At 48.6% G+C, this 17,444-nt stretch overlaps 1 protein-coding gene across 14 annotated transcripts in view; it reads left to right on the top strand.

Moving 5' to 3' along the window:
* Positions 1-17,444, top strand: part of CACNA1G (calcium voltage-gated channel subunit alpha1 G) — a 144,744-nt gene that overhangs the window by 81,969 nt on the left and 45,331 nt on the right. For 4 of the 14 annotated variants that reach the window (XM_066200352.1, XM_066200358.1, XM_066200356.1 and 1 more), the window contains exons 15-22: positions 3,201-3,269; positions 4,182-4,208; positions 6,055-6,148; positions 6,728-6,915; positions 7,045-7,491; positions 12,985-13,085; positions 14,217-14,340; positions 17,197-17,265. In XM_066200352.1, coding sequence (XP_066056449.1) covers positions 3,201-3,269; positions 4,182-4,208; positions 6,055-6,148; positions 6,728-6,915; positions 7,045-7,491; positions 12,985-13,085; positions 14,217-14,340; positions 17,197-17,265 — 1,119 coding nt within the window. Of the gene's footprint in view, positions 1-3,200; positions 3,270-4,181; positions 4,209-6,054; positions 6,149-6,727; positions 7,492-12,984; positions 13,086-14,216; positions 14,341-17,196; positions 17,266-17,444 lie in introns of all 14 variants that reach the window. The other 10 variants (XM_066200364.1, XM_066200357.1, XM_066200361.1 and 7 more) reach the window with 4 other exon arrangements.

Below are 17,444 nucleotides of genomic sequence, written 5' to 3'. Positions count from 1 at the left end.
ATTATTTTAGATTTGTTGCATGTGTGTTATAATATCCCGCCACCCTACAAACAGAACTGTTTTTATTATCATTACTATTTTTTACTACAAACTTTTACTAAGTTTGGAGTTAAATTAAAGGAGTCATATCAGGACATAGCAAGAGGAATTTTTTGGTTTTTTTTTTTTGCATCGTCTCTCTCTCCATGTTGGTGCTTTTCTTTTTTAATTGTTATTGTTGTAGCTGTTTCTGTCTGTAAATGCCCCCACCATTCAGGCAAATGGACAATCACTGCTGGGTTGTCTCAAAGAGCAAAATGTTCCTTTGCCCAGTTCTTTCAAATAGCAAAAATGTTCCCTTGCCTGAGTGAGAAGAGGTACAAAGCTCCTTGTCTGTTCCTGGTGACAACTTTGAAACCCAACCTTTGTCCAATCTGGCAAATTGATCTTTGAAGGTCACCAGCATAGGAGATCACCTGGGGCACCCACTATGCAGAGAAAAGGATGCAGCAGCTCATTTGCCAGCCCTTAAGGGAGGCTGACTCCTCTGCTCCTTGGCTCAGCCGGGTTTACCATGCTCCACATGCTCCTGCTCCACCACTGCAGTATGTCTCTTCCTGGGCAGCAAATTATCCCTTGCCTTGTGGCCAGCTGTGCCATGGTGCAACTTCCTGTAAACTCATGTCCCAGCTTAATGTGTTGTGGTTTTATCCCAGTAGTGATGTCCTTGAGGGTATGGCTCCGCTGAAGTCAGGGAAGTGCCGGCAGCAGTCCTCAAATTTGCTCTTGGCTGTTTTCTGCAGCAGGACTGTCCCATCAACTGCCCCCACATCTCCTCTGCCAGGTCAGCACTGGGCTGATCCAAGCCAGCTCCACGATATCTGTGTAGGCTGAAATGGGCTTGAAGTGCTGTGTAAATCAGGGAGGAACCTCGGACTGGGGACAGCACTGGGACAGCCTGAAGCCAGTGATGCTCATGTCAGTATTGAGGTGAGCACAGGAACCAGGAACCAGTGCAGTCCCCAAAGACCCGACCCAGGTTGTCAGTCCTGCGCAGCCATGATAATTTTAATAAACTCACACCATATTTCTATAATTTGTGACTCTGATTACACTGCTATTTTATATCTCAGGCTTTGATTATAGCTTTTTCATAATAATCTTCCTTCCACATCCTCGTTATTCTGAGTTCTCTCCATTCTTCCAGTAAGGTGCAATGGCACCAAGAGATCCCTTGGCTCAACCCAGGTTTCCTGCAGCAGACTGGGAACTAAAGTCTCTGGAGGTCAGGCCGCAGGTCTGGCCTTGCTGGTTTATGTTTATTCAGCTTTGCTGGTGTGTAGCTTTGCGAACAGATCACGTTCTGGTTTTTGCAAGCCAGCACAGAGAGGATCCTTTCCTAAGCAGAATTAATAGAGAGATCAACTCTCCCTGTAAACAAACCCCGGCGTCTACGGCCTGTGTCTGCATTTGACTCTTCTGAATTGAGTTGTTGGTGGTTTTTTTTTTTTCATTCTCCTTCAGATTTCCGAGCTGAAACACAATCCCGAGGCTGCTGCCTTTATCTCCCTGATCCTTGAGTGCCTTTCCTCAATCCACAAGCATTTTGTTAATTTTAGTGCAGGCATGGCTTTGCAGCCCCAGTTGCCAGGTAGCAGATGACTATAAGCAGCTGAAAAACTAAAAGGGCCTCTTCCAAACTTTAAATATGGAGCATAATATTTTGCAGGATTGAGGTGGAGGTTTTTTCCCCTTTTTTTCCTTTAATTTGGTAACCAGCTTCTCTCATGCAAAAGGCACAGGGAGGACTTATTATCATGTGGTTATTTTTGACTGCACATTCCCTGGCTGAATTGGACCCTGGTGTTGGTCCGGGGAAGGTGAGCAGGTGACTCCGTTTGATTGAGCTGCTACCTGGAAATTGCTGCCTGACCACCCAGGTGCCTGCCTTGGAAACTTCTCCCTGAAGCAAGGAGTGACTCCTCTTAGCCAGGCATAAAGCTCCTCTCCAGAGGGAATTCCTAGTAGTGTTATCTCTAAGGTGTATTCTTCCATTGGTAATCCTCCCAGTTTGTGTCCTGTTGATCCCATCTGTCCTTCTGGGCTTTCACCAGAGGGAACAGTCTCTCCTGCAGGGGAGATTTTGGATGGTGTTTTTCTTGCATCCCTTGCCTATTGCATTCCTATCAGCTTCAGTGGGATTTTCCTTCTGAATGGAAAAGTTTCCATCCTTTCCCTTTCGATGACTTTTCCATATCTCTCTGTGTTACAAGTAGAGACTCTAAGTTAAGTGTCCATCACATTGCTGGCAAGTCCTTAAACTCTTCATCCCAGCCTAGGCTGGGATGAGTTTTGTAACCATTTAGCAGCCAGAGAAAAGATCCATTGCCCTGTAGGCATGAAATTCAGCTGGTGGGATAATCTGTGTCCTACTGCTGCGGCATGGAACCTCCTGCTGCCCCATGGGACAGGACCAGGCACTGCCACACTGCTGAAAAATGCTGAGAAATATTGGGAGAGCCACCCCTGAGCAAGGGGAAACGCAACAAGGTGAAAAATTATATCTGTTTTCCAAGTGGGCAGGGACAGGCTGGCCTCTGGTGCTGTGAAATGTTGGGGTCATGGGTGTGGCAAAATTTCCCAGGATGGGACTGTGCCCCCCTGGCTGCAGACCCCTGATTTAAGCTGCTGATTTAAATGTGTGTCTCCGCTAACAGGGCTGAGCAGGGATCTGAACTCACAGCAGACTGTCTCTCCTTAAATTAGGTATTTCACCTGCCAGAGCACTGATATTGTGTTAATCAAACATTCATTAAAAGCCTCCATTGCTGCTTAATGAAGATGTAATAAATAAAGATGCTATTATACAGCTGCAAAAAAAAAAAAATCATGTTTTCAATAATTAGCTGGTGTTTCATTAGCACAATTATCACTTAGAAGCTGAAGCAAGCTCTGTTTGAAACACTTAAAGGGTGTAAGGCTGGTCGCTTCAAAGGATTACTTTCAGCCTTAGATCTCCCACCCTCTCCCTGTGCTGAGTGGAATGGATCCAGTGCCTGGCTCTCCATTGTGGCCACACACTGCCCTCCTTCCCCTTCCCCTCTGCTCCCCTGCCTCTTCTCCTGTGTTTTTGGATTCCCCACTCAGTCCTGCTGTTGAAACTGAAAACTGAACCCCGCCTTCCCCTTCCTCCCTCTTCCCTCCCCCCGTTTCTCCTTCAGGAGATCTCCAAGCGAGAAGAAGCGAGTGGGCAGTTAAGCTGTATTCAGCTGCCTGTCAACTCGTCGGGGGTACGTACAGCACATCCCACCGCCACCGTGCTTGTCTCTCTCATGGTGCCTGGTCACACACTGTGGTGCTGTTCTCATTGTAACAGTTGTCATTCTTATGGGGTCTATTTGGGTGTTTTGGAAGTGGTTTTTTTTTTTTGGTTTTTCTTTCCTTTTTGTCACCCTCATTGTTGAGTTAGCCCTGATTTTAAGTCCCTTCCTTCTTTGAGGGACCCAGGTAAATTAAGGTGGGTGCTTCAAAGTGGCTGATGTGGATCCAGCCAACAGGTGTCACTGACCCTTTTCTGGATGCCTGCCCTGGGGAAGGCTCCCCAAGGTGCTGTCACAGCCTCTCCATGGCACAGTCACATCCTAGGGACCTCCCTGGGGATGTGGATGGTGGTGCTGATTGCAGGGCACGCCTGCCAAGGTTCTCTCATGCAGGCGGGGGAGGATGCCCAGGAGTGAAGGGACCTGGAATCAAACCTGTTTTGACAGGTGTGTGTGTGTTGACGTGTGTGTGGGAGTCCTGTGCTCTGCAGGACAGGATAGGACAGCAGCAGCTGCACGGTGGCATGTCCCTGAAAGGCTGGTGGAAATGCTGAGATTGCCGGAGCAATGCCACAGTACGGGATGTGAAATGGTCTCCTTCAGGTCCGAGGAAGCTGCGGATCTCTGAAGCACAGCACACAACAAACCTCACCCTTCTGCCAAACTCATCTCTCTCTTTACCACTCACTTCCCTTTCTGTCCCTTCCAAGAAGCCTGGCTTTTCCTTCAGCCCAAAAGCCCTTTTCCCTTCGTATCCCAGTGTGTCAGTCCCTTTTGATACAGGTTGGTTTAGTCATTGTACTGCCTGGTCCAGCTTGACATACCCTTGTTTCCCAAAAGGATTTTAACTCCCTGTTCTCTCATAACCCCTTTTCTATCCAGAAAGGCAAACTGGGAGTGCAAGAACAGGTAACGGGCAGCAGCACTGGCTGCGAGATGTTTGCCTGCACCGTCCTGAGTCTGGCACGTGGTGTTTGGGAGGGGATGCTCACTGCCCTCCAGACATGGGGTTTGGTGCTGGGGAAGGGGGTGGGAAGTCCCCACGCAGCTCTGCTTTTCCCTCTTGGCAGACATCTCATTGTGCCCCTTTAAACCTTTCTTAGAGCTGTTGAAGAACACTCCAGGAATACAAATCACGTAAAATTCTTCCCAGTATTTATTTCCTTTTAATAACCCATTAGGGAGAATGAGTAATTCCTGGCAGGCCCGCTGACAGGCTGAGCTGGGAGCCTCTGTGGGGAGCGTACCTGGAGCCAGCTGGAGCCCCTGTTTACACAGAGACTGGATCTGACTCCAGCAAAGCTCAGGCCAGCCTGACTTTACTGCTCCCCCTTGAAAGGTGCATTCCTGACCTCCTTAGACTGCAGGAGGAGCTTCCCTGAAAAGCACAGAAGTCCTGGATCCTCAGGAGGGGAAATTTTGAGTCAACACTTCACGTCACACTCTCTTTCGCCTTAAAAATATCTCTGAGTGTCCAGTCTGCCTGGAAAAAATATCTTTAATAGTTTAGTGACTCCACACTAAATAGCGGGGGAGTATTGGGGCTCATCCCTCTGGGGTTTTGCTTCATAAATGAAGTGTGGGGCGCTGGCCCGTGTTGGATTCATCTCTTCTTCCTGTCCCACGCTGGGATCCTTCCAAGATTTTACAATCAACGGGTACCCTAGCACCAAACCTCAGCAGTGCTGGCCAGGGCTCCTGTGGATGCGGCTTAGCCTTGGTGGGGTTTTTTGGGGCTCCTGGGCTCTCACTGCTAAAGTGAGGATCTGCTTGGCTTTTCCCATCCCAGCATCTTCCCCCCTTCTCACCTCTTCTCCATTGTGACAGGGCTTGGTGCCCTTTGCCAGAGCAGTGGTTTCAGCCATGAATCCTCCTCTTTTTGGATGGGTATCGATCATTCTGGCGAGCACCTCTGCCCCTCTTAGGTGTATCCTGACTATACCACACCCTAAGCACCTTTCTGCAGTGCCAGTAGACAGAATCAGGGTCTGTGCCACAAGACCAAGCAAGAACCCAGGCGCCACACAGAGAACAATGGTCAACATCATCTTCCTCTGCTTGAGGATGGGCACCTGTCAGAACAGCTAGGCCTTGCTCAACCACCGACGTTCAAAATGATACAGCTGAATTTAAACCCCGTAAAGGATCCAGCATAAATCCCCAAAACTCCTGCTCCTCTTGTGTGTGGCAGCTGGGAGGGAAAGGGTCCCTTGTGGCAGTCCATGTTGGGTTCTGCCACCTGGAACCTCTCTGTGCTGATGGGGCATCCATGGACACGTCACATTTGTCACATTGGAAGTTCGGGGTCTGTTGTGCCCTTTCTGAACCCTGGATTGCTCCATCAAAGGATCACTAGAAAGAGCCACACCCAGGGAGTTTTAGGTGTATAAATCTAGAGAGATTAGTAGGATCATCTTTTGTCCTCAAATTGCTCATCAATATCAGTCCTTCCCTAACATCTGCCACATATGCAATTCCAGCAGCAAAAATTAAGCAATAGTTTGGTTTTTCTCCTGATCCCTTTCTGGGACCGTGTTTGGAGCCAGAGGCAATCCGTCTTCCTGGTAGGAGGTTAATTAGTCTGTGGTATAAACCTGTGCATGTGTCATTTTGTGGAAGGTGATGTTGCATCGTGGTACCAAGTTCAGTGGATCTGTAAGGTGTGGTGTTGGACAGGGGAATCCATATTTGCAGAGGGCTGTCCGTGCACTGTGGCCCCTCAGCCTCCTTGCTGAAGCCTTCTGTTTTGCTCCAGGGTGATGCTTCCAAGTCTGATTCCGAGGGGGATCTCTACCCCCACAGCCTGGAAGAGGAAGGAGAACTTAAGAAAAACTTGTCAAATCCAGCCTGTGAGTAATAACCCTGGGAGGACAGGCCCTTCCACAGAAACCTTGCTTTGCTTTGATAAAAGTGTGTCCAAAAGGAAAAAAAAACTCCTAGAGGGAATGCTGTAGTCCCAGTTGTGTTGTGCTTGACTTTGCAGCAGGCTTGGGGTGGGATTGTGGGATGCAGGCAGGGAGAGACATGATTGCATTTGAACTGTTAATTTCCCCATCAAGCCCGAGGTCTGGGCTTGTAGGGTGTCTCTGCTGGAGGAGTTTGGAGAAGGGGGATGGAGGGAGCGGGCAGGAAGCTCCCAGGGTTGGAGCCGGTGGGCGTTGATTGGAGGTTGAAGGGCAGCAGGTGACCTTTTGGGTGTGCTCTCCTCTACCACCGATACCTCGATCGCATTGATACCTGATCCCTTTCCTGTTTGACACCCCCCTGTTGGGCTGAACGACCCAATTCTCCCAGAAGGGCTTTTTGGCCCACATCCCCCTGATGCTCAGAGCAGAGCCCTCCCTGCTCAGCAGCTTTGCCTGCCCACGAGCAGGCTGTAGGTGTCCCCCCTTGAGGTGTGACGCCTAAAACCCGCTTGTGTCTTCCAGTGATGGCCCTGAGCGAGCACCCGGAGCTGAAGAAGAGCCTGACCCCGCCGCTCATCATCCACACGGCCGCCACGCCCATGCCCATGCCCAAGAGCGCCGTGTTCGGGGACGCGGCGCAGGGCTTCGAGTCCCGCCGGGCCAGCGGCGTCTCCGCGGACCCCGTGGCCGCCTACGAACTCAAGTCCCCGGTACTCGCATCATCTCCCCCTGCGGATGTTCAGTGCGTCCGTGGGGCTGTCCGTCCATCCAGCCGCCCCCGCCGGCCTGGGGCGGGTGGCGCGGATCTGACGCGCTCCCTGTCGCTGTCCTTCCCGCAGCCCAGCACCCGCAGCTCCCCGCACAGCCCCTGGCGTGCCAGCAGCTCTTGGAACAGCCGCCGCTCCAGCTGGAACAGCATCGGCCGGGCCCCCAGCCTCAAGCGGCGGGGGCAGAGCAGCGAGCGCAGGTCCCTCCTGTCCGGGGAGGGCAAGGAGAGCTCTGAGGAAGGGGACAGCTCGGATGAGGAGCACTCCAGCCGGGCCGGCAGCTTCAATGGCTCTTTGCCTCACCGCATGGAGTCGCTGGAAACAAAAGGGTCCTTTGACCTCCAGGATACTCTGCAGGTGCCTTCCCTGTACCGGACCAGCAGTATGCACAGCACCAGAACGTCTGTCTCCGAGCACCAGGACTGCAATGGGAGGACCTCTCCGGGTGTGCTGCTGCACCAGCTCCACCTGGATGAGCCCCACCAGGATGGTGATGACGGCGATGATGAAGGCAACATGGTAAGGAAGTGCCATGTGCTCATTTTGGGCTTTATGACTTGTCAAAACAAAGCTTGTCACCATCTCAGGAGTGTACAAGTGGGTGCAAAAGGGATTAGGTCTCACCATCACCACCAGACCAAACCAGAGTCACCCAGAAGGTCTCTAGGCAGTGGATGCTCTCAGAGATGGGATTGCTATCCAAGTAAGTATTACAGTGCAGTATCAGATGGCTCATGATGGAGATGTCAGGGCAAAACTGCCCAGGTTCCACTAAATCATGCACAGTGAAGGCTATTGGAAATATATGTTTCTCTGGTTTGTTTTTGTGGGGTTTTTTTTTTGGTTGGTTTTTGGGGTTTTTTGGGGGTTTTTTTAAGCAATATAAGTAATTCTCCCGCTTTCCAACTATTAGTGAGTTTTCTGCCCCCCACACCAGCAGCAGAAAACTTCCACAGGCAAAGGAAGAGCATGGCTTGGTCCCCCATTCCCATGGCAGCATTAATCCCATGGAGATGGTGGTAATTTCAGAGGCTCTGCATTAATTTCCATCTGAAGAGGCATTTCACTGATAAGTGTCTCTTTCACAGGCCTGAAAAGTGTCATTTAGGAAATATAAGCTGTGAAAAGACTGCAAGTGCAGGGAAGGGATGAGGGTTCCTGGTCCTTGTTTCACATGGATGTTTGTATCTTAACGGGAAAAAAAAGGACTCTGGCTGATTTCCCGAAGTTGTTTGCATGACTGGCAGAGTGGGGCTTGAGTTGGGCATGAGGGTGTCGCAGTTCCGGCTGTCACGTGTGCACTGGGGCCAGTTTTGGAGTGTTTCCTGCTCTTCCAGGTTATCTCTTTGTTGGATTATACCTTGTTCCCAGATTTAAAAGTGTGATGGTCTGATGTGTCATCCCAGGGGTGACTGTTTCTCTTGGAGCAGATGGGGTTTGGGTAGAGACACATGATGGTAGCAGGGGCTGTTCTGAGAACAGGAAAGCTGCAGATTATGGACATGTTTTTGCTCTTTTTCACTGAGTTTATTGAATGAAAATGGAACTGGGATCATGTGAAGGGATGCAAAAGGCAATGTTGACTCCAGAGTCCTCTGTTCCTTACAGGAGGAGAAGAGTTAGTGCTGGCAGAATGCACTCAGCTGTAAACTGCCTTTGCAAAAATCCATTATCACATTACATCTCCAGCATGGGATCCTCAGCCTGGGATTTTTACTCATTGTCTTAACCTGCTTTTTTACTTCCATAAAATAATTCGAAATTTTAAGAAATGGAGCAGTAATTATTTTTGAAAAAAAATCCCCACTATTTAAAGTGTTGAATAGACCATTCTCTTCATTGCTGGCTAGGGATTTTTTTCTCATGCTCCAACATCTGCTACTTTTCCAGCTCACCTGGTCCAATCATCCCACCAGTCCCTTCCGTTTTCCCCCTCAGGATCAAAAGCCAGCAGTCCCCCTTCTACTGGGCATGGGCTGATGAGATGTGTCCCTCCTCTCCCAGCCAGTGCTGACAATGAATTGTTGAATAAGATTTTTAATTTTTATCATCTGCTTTTGGCATAAACCAAACATCATCCTCCGTGTACTGAGGTCTGGCCATGGAGGGTGTAATCACCTCAATGCCCTCCCATGGAATGGTCAGAAGCAAATGCCAAGGGGAAGAATGGACAGACTGGGGAATAAACTATGCCCCAGCCCGTGGGATAGCCACAAGTGGGATACCTGCAGCTGGCTGGTGCCTTTTTCCATGCTCTGAAATATGTCTTTACTGCAAATCACTAAACCAGATGGATAAGAAAACACTGCTTAGATTAGCAATATGAGCCCTCAGGTTGCAGGGCTTCACTCCTGATGTTTGGGGGGAGACGTTGCTCCTAAATCAGCCCTGACAAAGTTGGGGGGGGGGGGGGGGGAAGAATTGCATTTTAAATGGAAAAAAAATGAAATACAAAACTCCCCATCAACAAAAGAAGAGAAGAACTTGACTATTACTCAGATCAAAGTAATCCTAAACATGCCCTTCTGCATCAAAGCTTTGCATTCCTCCTTGCTGCCTGAATTTGATTGTCTCTATGCAGAAATTAAAGGAAGAGCAAAGCCTTCATCTGGATTTCCCAGGCTACCCTTATATTAGTGCAGCTTTGCTGCCTTCAATGAGTTTATTCTGAATTTCCATCCCTCCAAGGGGCCAGAATCAGGCCCCTGACAGCTTCTCTCCCCAGAACTGGGAAACCAGGGGGCTGAAATCTGTTCTTTATTGCATCACTGCAGACAAGGAGTCTCTCACAGAGTGAGTGATCCACAGCTTTCTTGGGTTCACGTGGCCATGACCGGGATCAGGGATCTGCTGCCAGGTCTTTGTTGTTTCCAACTGCTGGATTTTAGACGCTTTTGGGAGCTTTATACCCAAATTGCTCAGTGCTCACAGCAGAAAGTAAGGGAAATGTTGATTATGCAACCAATGTGTTCCCTCCTCCCCAAAACCTCACTGCATTTTACTATTGCAGCTCCTTTCCCTTTGGCATATTCCACTTTTTCTCTGTGGTGTATGGTCCAGCCATTCACAAACCCTTTCAGCCTGTCCCTGTTGCATGTTGAAATTAAATAATCAGGTCCTGAGCACCTCTGTGCAGCTTCCAGCTTGCCTGGAGGTCTTCTGCCACTCACAGGGCATTTTTCAGCAGTTCCCCCATCCTTATAATAAATTTTTTATAAATCTAAGCCTCTCCCTTCCTCTGAAGAGTGCATCAGTCATCTTTTATTGCCAACTGCCTTCATGCTCAGAAGTGCATTAATATCTGAAATTCCTAATAATAATTTAAAAAGCAGCTATTTATCAACAGCTCTCATTTCTGTGGGATTGAGGGGCTCCATTCCCAATTCTGCCTGCTAGCACCTAGCATCTTCCCATGTCCTGGCTCCTGCTGCCTTTGGATGGGCTTACCCAGGGAGATTTTGTCCAAGCCACTGGCAACTGAATTAAAGATTATTTTTCTTCTCCCCCCTCGTCTTTATTCATCCTGCCCAGGTGTGGTTTATGAACAAATAGATGTGATTTAAGCCACATGATTGATATCTCACTTTGAACATAATGCAGGCTTGAACAGCAATCAGCCCCATTGTCAGCAGTTGGAGCCTGCCTGGACCTCACTGGGAAAGCCTTGGATGGGGCTGAGGCTGGAAACACTTGGGGTTTGTTTCACAAATACGTTACCGTTGGCTCAAATTAACCGAACTGTGCTGTTCCACTGGTGGAAATACGGAGTAATTCCTCTGAGTTTATGTTTCTGGGGATGTACTTCACCCTGCTTAGGGCAGCTGGGCTGCAGCCCCAGTTGAGCCCTGGTGCTCACCTGTACTGCAACCCACTGAATAGAGAGACATGGTGGAAGATCACTTTTTGCCTCTGTTATCTGATTTAGCCCATGAGCTGCAAGCTGCAACAATTAGCCAAACTCCAAAATATCTTTGGCATTAAAATTGGACAAAAGGAACATAAAGAAGCATTCTGTGCTGCTGACGCATTACCATTCACTACAAATCCCCTTGATAAATACCAGAACTGCTTTGAATAATAGATACTTCTGGAAACCTTCCAGCTCACAAAATGAACTGGTCTGAGTCGTAGCTATTACTCCATGTCCAGAGGCTAGGGTAGCAATCACTGCTCTCACCACAGCTTTGAGCAGACACCCGATTTTTATCCATTTATTTACCTTTGTTAAATCTATGGATAATTAGACTAACCAGGCTGCTTGAAGGGATAACACAACCCCAAGGATCCATGCTCTATTAAGTACAGTTTAGAGAGAAGGGAGCAGTTCTGACTCCTTGCCTGAAGCTGGAAAAGGGATGTGAGAACATCCAAGACAACCAAAACCCCACTGGTGTGCGTAGAAGTTGAGGGAAGGAGGGATGGCTAAAGGAGCAGGGTAGAAAGCTCTAACTTTTTTTTTCATTATTCTAACTTTTCTTCTTACTTGCCCAAGGTGATTTTCATTTTCTGAAAGGTTCAGGTTGTCACCAAGGGCTTTCATTAAAACAGGCACTACACCAATTACTCCCCATCATTAGTGAGACCCCAGGCTGCGTTTCTGTAGGAAGAGAAAGCACTTCCTCCACTCCACTCAATTATCCTAACAAATCCCATTTTTACAGTCCAGAGTACTTCAAGTGCTAACAGTTTGCCTCAAAATGAATCCTTCTTCCCTGTTTCCAAGATGAAATAAATAGAAGTGGCTTAGTCCTGGAGCACAGGTGCTCCTGGGGTGCAAGGATGGTTCCTGTGCTGTCCTTCACAGCCCTCTGTGTCCTCAAGGCTCTGAAATCTCTTTGAAGAAGCTTCAAAGAGCTCACACGGTCATATTTCCAGGTCTGACCATCCAAGCCCAGGTGGTAGCAGAGAAATAAGGCTTGTGAAAGAGCAAGAATTAGTTTTTATTTATCTGCAAAGCACTCTGGTGACAGTGCACACACCAGCCTGGGCATTTATCTTCTAGTGCTTTGATGTGGAAGGGCTGGGGAAGCCCTGGTGTGGTGAGCAAGATGTTGGCCTGGCTTTTAATGGTTGTCCATGCACAGGGTGCACTGCTTTGCCAGTAAGATTAAAGATCTTGATTTTCCTTTGGAGGTCTGTGGATGAGAAAGTGATAAACTTAAGTCAGAAGTTGTAGCAGCCAGGATGAGGTTTCCCCTTGGCATCCAATTTTTGATGTCTTCGGTTGACTGGTTGGCTCAGGCTTTTGCAGTCTGCCCTCCTGACCTGAAATGACCTTGCAGACAGTCTATAACGTAAGTATGCATGGCTGAGGATGTGCTGTGGTTTCAAGTAGGAATTAATTTGCAGGAACTGGATGGCCCATGTTCATGCAGGTCAGGCTGCATGGTGTTCCCTTCTGGCTTTATAATCTCTCATCTGATCTGTTCATGCTGAATGAGAAGCAGACGATCACCGTTGTGTTCCTGGACCAAAACTTGGGCCTCAAATGATTTCCTCAACTTTCCAGTGGTGCATGGACACAGGGCTTGGCCCAGCAAGCAGCAGGAATCCCTCCCTCTGCTCCCTTTACAACCTCTGACATAAGAATTCTATATTGTTTTAAAAAAACCAAACAAAAATACCCCCCAAAATACCTTAGTAGATTCAGGCAAGTACCTGATGAGTATTTGGAGGGACTGAGTGGGTTATCATTCCTTTGGGCAAGGGTTTTATTTCTCATGTTTGTCCTCTTTGATAACTTTGTACCAGAGGCAGTTACCGTGCAGAGAAAGAAGCAAGACCAAGCACTGTGAGCTCACAGGGCTGGCACAGCCCTCATCTGGCTGTCAGAGCTCCTTCCCCTGCCCAGCAGGGGCTTGTTTAGGGACATCATTTTATTTCAGCTTCGCTGAGCACTTGAAGATAAGTTTTTAGTGAAAAGCTGCACCAAGTCCTTCATGTGGAAGTTTTGGGGGGTTGCTGTTTTAACGGTTCTGTGTTTTCCTCCTGCTCTGTGCATTTTCCCTCCAGAGCAAAAGGGACCGCATGAAGGCCTGGGTACGGGCACGGCTCCCCACCTGCTGCAAGGAGAGGGACTCCTGGTCCATCTACATCTTTGCCCCTCACTCCAGGTAAGGCAGGGCACTCGGGCAGTGGTGGTGTGCTAGGATGGATGGTAACGATGCATGCCCTCGTTACAATGGCTCGTTGGCCTGTTTATCCCAGATGGGTCTCTGTATGTCAGTCCACAGAACTCTCAGCCCTTCCCCTGCCCAGCACAACATCAGGGTTGAATAGCAAAGAGTTGCTGGCTGCAGAGAGCGCAGGAGTGTCCAGTCAAGACCCACAGCCCAGGGCATGGCTGCAGCTTCATCAGGTTCTTCATTTCCTTTGGCAGTGATGCCAGTGCTCTGCAAGTTTTTCGCTTGGTGGAGTGTGATGAGCTTGGAGCAAGGGGGAGAGGTGCAGCATCAAGCAGAAAAATCTAAATTTGCCCCACCACACACTTAGAGCACAGCAAAGGACTCCCTGACTTCCTCAGCCTGCCTCTCAACTGAACTTCTCCGTCCTCCCCCTTCCCTTTCTCTCAGAGTACACCCTCATTTCTCGAAGGCTCTGCCCTTCCCAAAGCCTGGCCATGTGGGGCCAGCTGAGCTCCGTGCCGTTCGACGCGTTCCTCTGGACACGCACCCGAGGGTTTCCTGTGTTGGAGCTGAGGGCTCTGGACAGTGTTCAGGTTCATTCATACAAAGATTAGAGAGATTTTCAGAAACAGACTTTGGGAAATGTAATACGGTATTATAAATCCTGAGTCAGTGTACAGCCATCTGTCACAATAAATAGCTTCTGTCCCTTTGTTTCATGTGTGCTCAACCCTTATGGGCTCACTGGGAGTATTTCTTCCTTTATTTAAGCTAAACCTGAGCACCAGGAACCAGGTAGGGGGACAGATCCAAACCTGGCCGTGTGCCCGAGTCATGGAAGCAGCTGCCCCATTCCAAGTGACCAAAGCCCCCTATGAACATTCCCAGGGCTTGAAATTTTTGGCTCAGGTCTGTAGCTCAGATCCCTTTCTGTTCATAACCCAATCTGCCCTCAGTGTGCGGCTCTGCCAGGGAGGGGATTGGGAGATTGGAGCTCATCTGCTTTGCAAGCAGTGCGCAATTCCCCTGCTATGAGTTGAGCTGCTGTGTGTCTCCCCAGCCAGATCAGCATTAATAGCTAGTCTGTGTCTACTCTTTTTTTTTTTCCTCTCTCGACAGATTCCGTCTGATGTGCAATAAAATCATCACTCACAAGATGTTTGATCACGTCGTCCTGGTGATCATTTTCCTGAACTGCATTACCATTGCCATGGAACGACCCAAAATTGAGCCTCACAGCGCTGTGAGTTTCTGAAGTTTTCCTGTGCTCCTCGTGGAGCAAGCACCTGTGGCTTGGACCCCACTGCTTTGCACTCAGTCTTGTTTTCTTTCTCTTTTTAAAATGGGAAAGTGCCAACTCCCCCTGAGTATCCTTTGAATTAGGTGCAGCAACTCTCCTGGCCCCTACCCAGTCCCCTTTCAAAACACAAGAGCACAGATCGTGGCCTGCAATATATCCAATATCTCATTTTTGGAAGCACGATCAAGGTTTTAACACATGACATAGCATGACATCTGTCTCAGTTTCCTTCCCTGAGAAACCTTCAAACACTTTTCCTCTCTCAACACAATGTTCACTTCTTCCATCTGTTCCCCACAGGCAAGTATGTGTGGTGCGAATGGAATGGGGAAACTGTTCATTTCATACTCTTCTCTCCCCTTTGTGTATCAGCTTTGTTGTGACACCAGAAAAACTGAATTGATGCAGGCACTGCAATGCCCGTTCTTGGAACCTCTTTGTTCTAATCTGTGTAAGGATTCCTCAAACTAGACCCTCACAGCATCAGCATCCAGCAATCAGAGGGGTAGAATCATTCTATCGCTCTTTATTTTAGCATAGATTGGGGCTGAGATGCGCTGGGCTCTTGCTGATTTATCGCCCAAGACTGCTCATATCACAATCATATAGAATCCTGTTTTGTTGATGTAGGCGTGTCAGGCTGTTCATTTTTGTGGATTTTCAACGTAAGACCTTAAAACTGGAGTCTAGGCTGCTCTCTGCCTATTTTAAGCATTTCCTAGTAGTCCTTCTTACTGTAACAGTTTGCCCAGCAGTCCTTTCCCTAAATCTTTTTTTTCCCAGTTCCCATGCAGTCATGCACCAACTCGCAGCTACAAGAAGTGAGCAGGGCTCCCTGCCAGCTGATGTAGCAGGAGATCACTCTGCTTATCCCCAAATGGGGCACCCTGAGAACCTCCCTTAAAATCCTAAATGCTTCCTTTGAGCCCCTTGCTATGTCCTCTGAGAGTTTCCACTCCCCAAGACTGGCTCCAAAAGGAGCTGCAGGTACACAGAGAAGGGAAATGGGTGACACGTGTGAGCTGGAGGAGCCCACAGCGAAGAGCTGGAGCACACAAACCCAGTATTTCATATAGGAGAGGAGGAGCTGTGGTGTCCCTTGGCATTGGGAGAGTGCTATGAGGAAAGGAGACAGGGACTGGTGTGAGGTTCATCACAATTAGGTTATAACAAGGGAGCTGGACCGTGGCCGGGGAGCTGCAGAGAAGGGGAATGCTGAGCAGTGGGGCAGGGGATGCAGGAGGAGTGCATGGGCCTTGCCTGTGCAGATGAATCTGGAAACCGAGAGAGTTAGTTTAGGTTGAGTTGTTTAAAATAATTGTTCTTTGTTTCCCTGAGCTATGGATTTTCTAACTGCTTCAAGTGAGTTCTCTGTCCCAGTTTCAGCCGGCTTATCAGAACAGGGCCCACTGTTGCGAGCCAGCATGCACTCCCCACTGCAGAGTGGACGACATGGACAGGGGAGATTATCCTTCAAAATAGCCACATGCTTGCCAGGCAGAAATGCAATATCCTCAGTCGCACCTCCATGCTATTGGTGTTTTATCTCCAGCTGCACAAGCAGGTCCCTATCCCCTCTCTCCTGCCCAGTGCCTGCCCCCCTAAAGCAGCCTTTTGTGTGTCAGTCAGCTAACAATACAGATGTTTCCTATCACAGCCCATGCAATCACAGTACAGGTCTAGGACCTAATTAATTATGGACCCTGTATGGAAACAAGCTACTTTGTGGTTCCTGAGTCACTTCCAGTAAATCATGATCTGGCAAGCGAGAGAGTTGCCAAGGTGTTTTGTCTTGTTTAAATTGCATCTCATTTTGAGTGAGAGATCTGCATCTCTTATGGGACTGCTCTGTAGGGAGAGGCAGAAATAAATCCAAAATTGTTAAAAGCAGGAGTGGGGCCAATTATATGTGCTCATACATACGTGCACACACATCATCATTCCTCCAGCCTCTGCCTTCTGTTGTCCATTTTTCAGTGCAGGGAATCAGAAGCTGTCTAGGCATTAGGGGAAAGCGTAATTTATTTAATAATCATCATTAAAAAGAAAGGTTTCTGTTAACTGTAGATAGGGAACCAGTCCATGGGCTCATCTGTAGTCACTAGCTGCTCTTGCTGAGTGATGGCACTGAGGAGGACACGGTCTGGTGGATAGTGCAGGGGACTGGGAAATGAGGCTGTTTGGCTTCACGCCAGGTGTAGCCCATGGCTTTGGGGGACAGAATCGAACTTTTGGGGGCAGGTTTCAGCTGGCATAAAGCCCCAGTTTTTCTGGCTTTGCTGGAGCTGTGACAATTCATGCCAGCTGCGCTTCAGCATCCCACGGGTCCTGCTACCTCACAGCTCTGTCACTCTAATATTGACTTAATTTCTAGGAGAATTGGGAGCTCAGTGATATTTACACGATGCAGTGATGTCTGCAGGTGAGAGGCAGGTAGAGATTTGTCAAGCACGTTTCAAGGAGGGCACATCTCCCTGTTTCCGCTATGGTGGGGTGGGGGGGAGGGTGATTTGGGGGAAATTAGGGAGGATTTGGAGGCAAATGGGAGGGTTTGGAGGTAAGGTGCTGGCGGCTGTCCCTGTCCATGGTGCTGACACAGAGCCGGGTAGTGGCAGGGCTGAACCACAGAGTGTTGTTATCTAAATATTTGGATCTTGTCCTCTTTGCAAGCAAACAGTCCAAGGCTTGTTTCAGCACAGAATCGGGAGAACAGTTTTTAACCACCCAAATATGCACGGGGGGATGCACAGCTGCACAGAGCAGGCTATAAAACATTGTCTCTCATTTTCTTTTTCATAGGAACGGATTTTCCTAACTCTCTCCAACTACATCTTTACAGTCATCTTCCTGACTGAGATGACAGTTAAGGTAAATGCAGATGGAGGATAAGGGTGCCTGTATTATATTAGTTGTTTTTTATTATGATGGACTCACAAAACCCTTAGGTCTACTAGCTGGGAGTGCGGTGTATATTTTCCTCTTCTGAATCATATTGAGATGCCCACCACATGCCTTATTCTGAGCATGTTTTACATCAGAACAATTTC

Source organism: Chamaea fasciata, unplaced genomic scaffold, assembly GCF_029207755.1.
Source record: "Chamaea fasciata isolate MVZ Bird 193981 ecotype frontalis unplaced genomic scaffold, bChaFas1.0.hap1 SCAF_19, whole genome shotgun sequence".
Taxonomy (NCBI): domain Eukaryota; kingdom Metazoa; phylum Chordata; class Aves; order Passeriformes; family Sylviidae; genus Chamaea; species Chamaea fasciata.
This window is presented reverse-complemented; position numbering and strand designations above follow the sequence as displayed.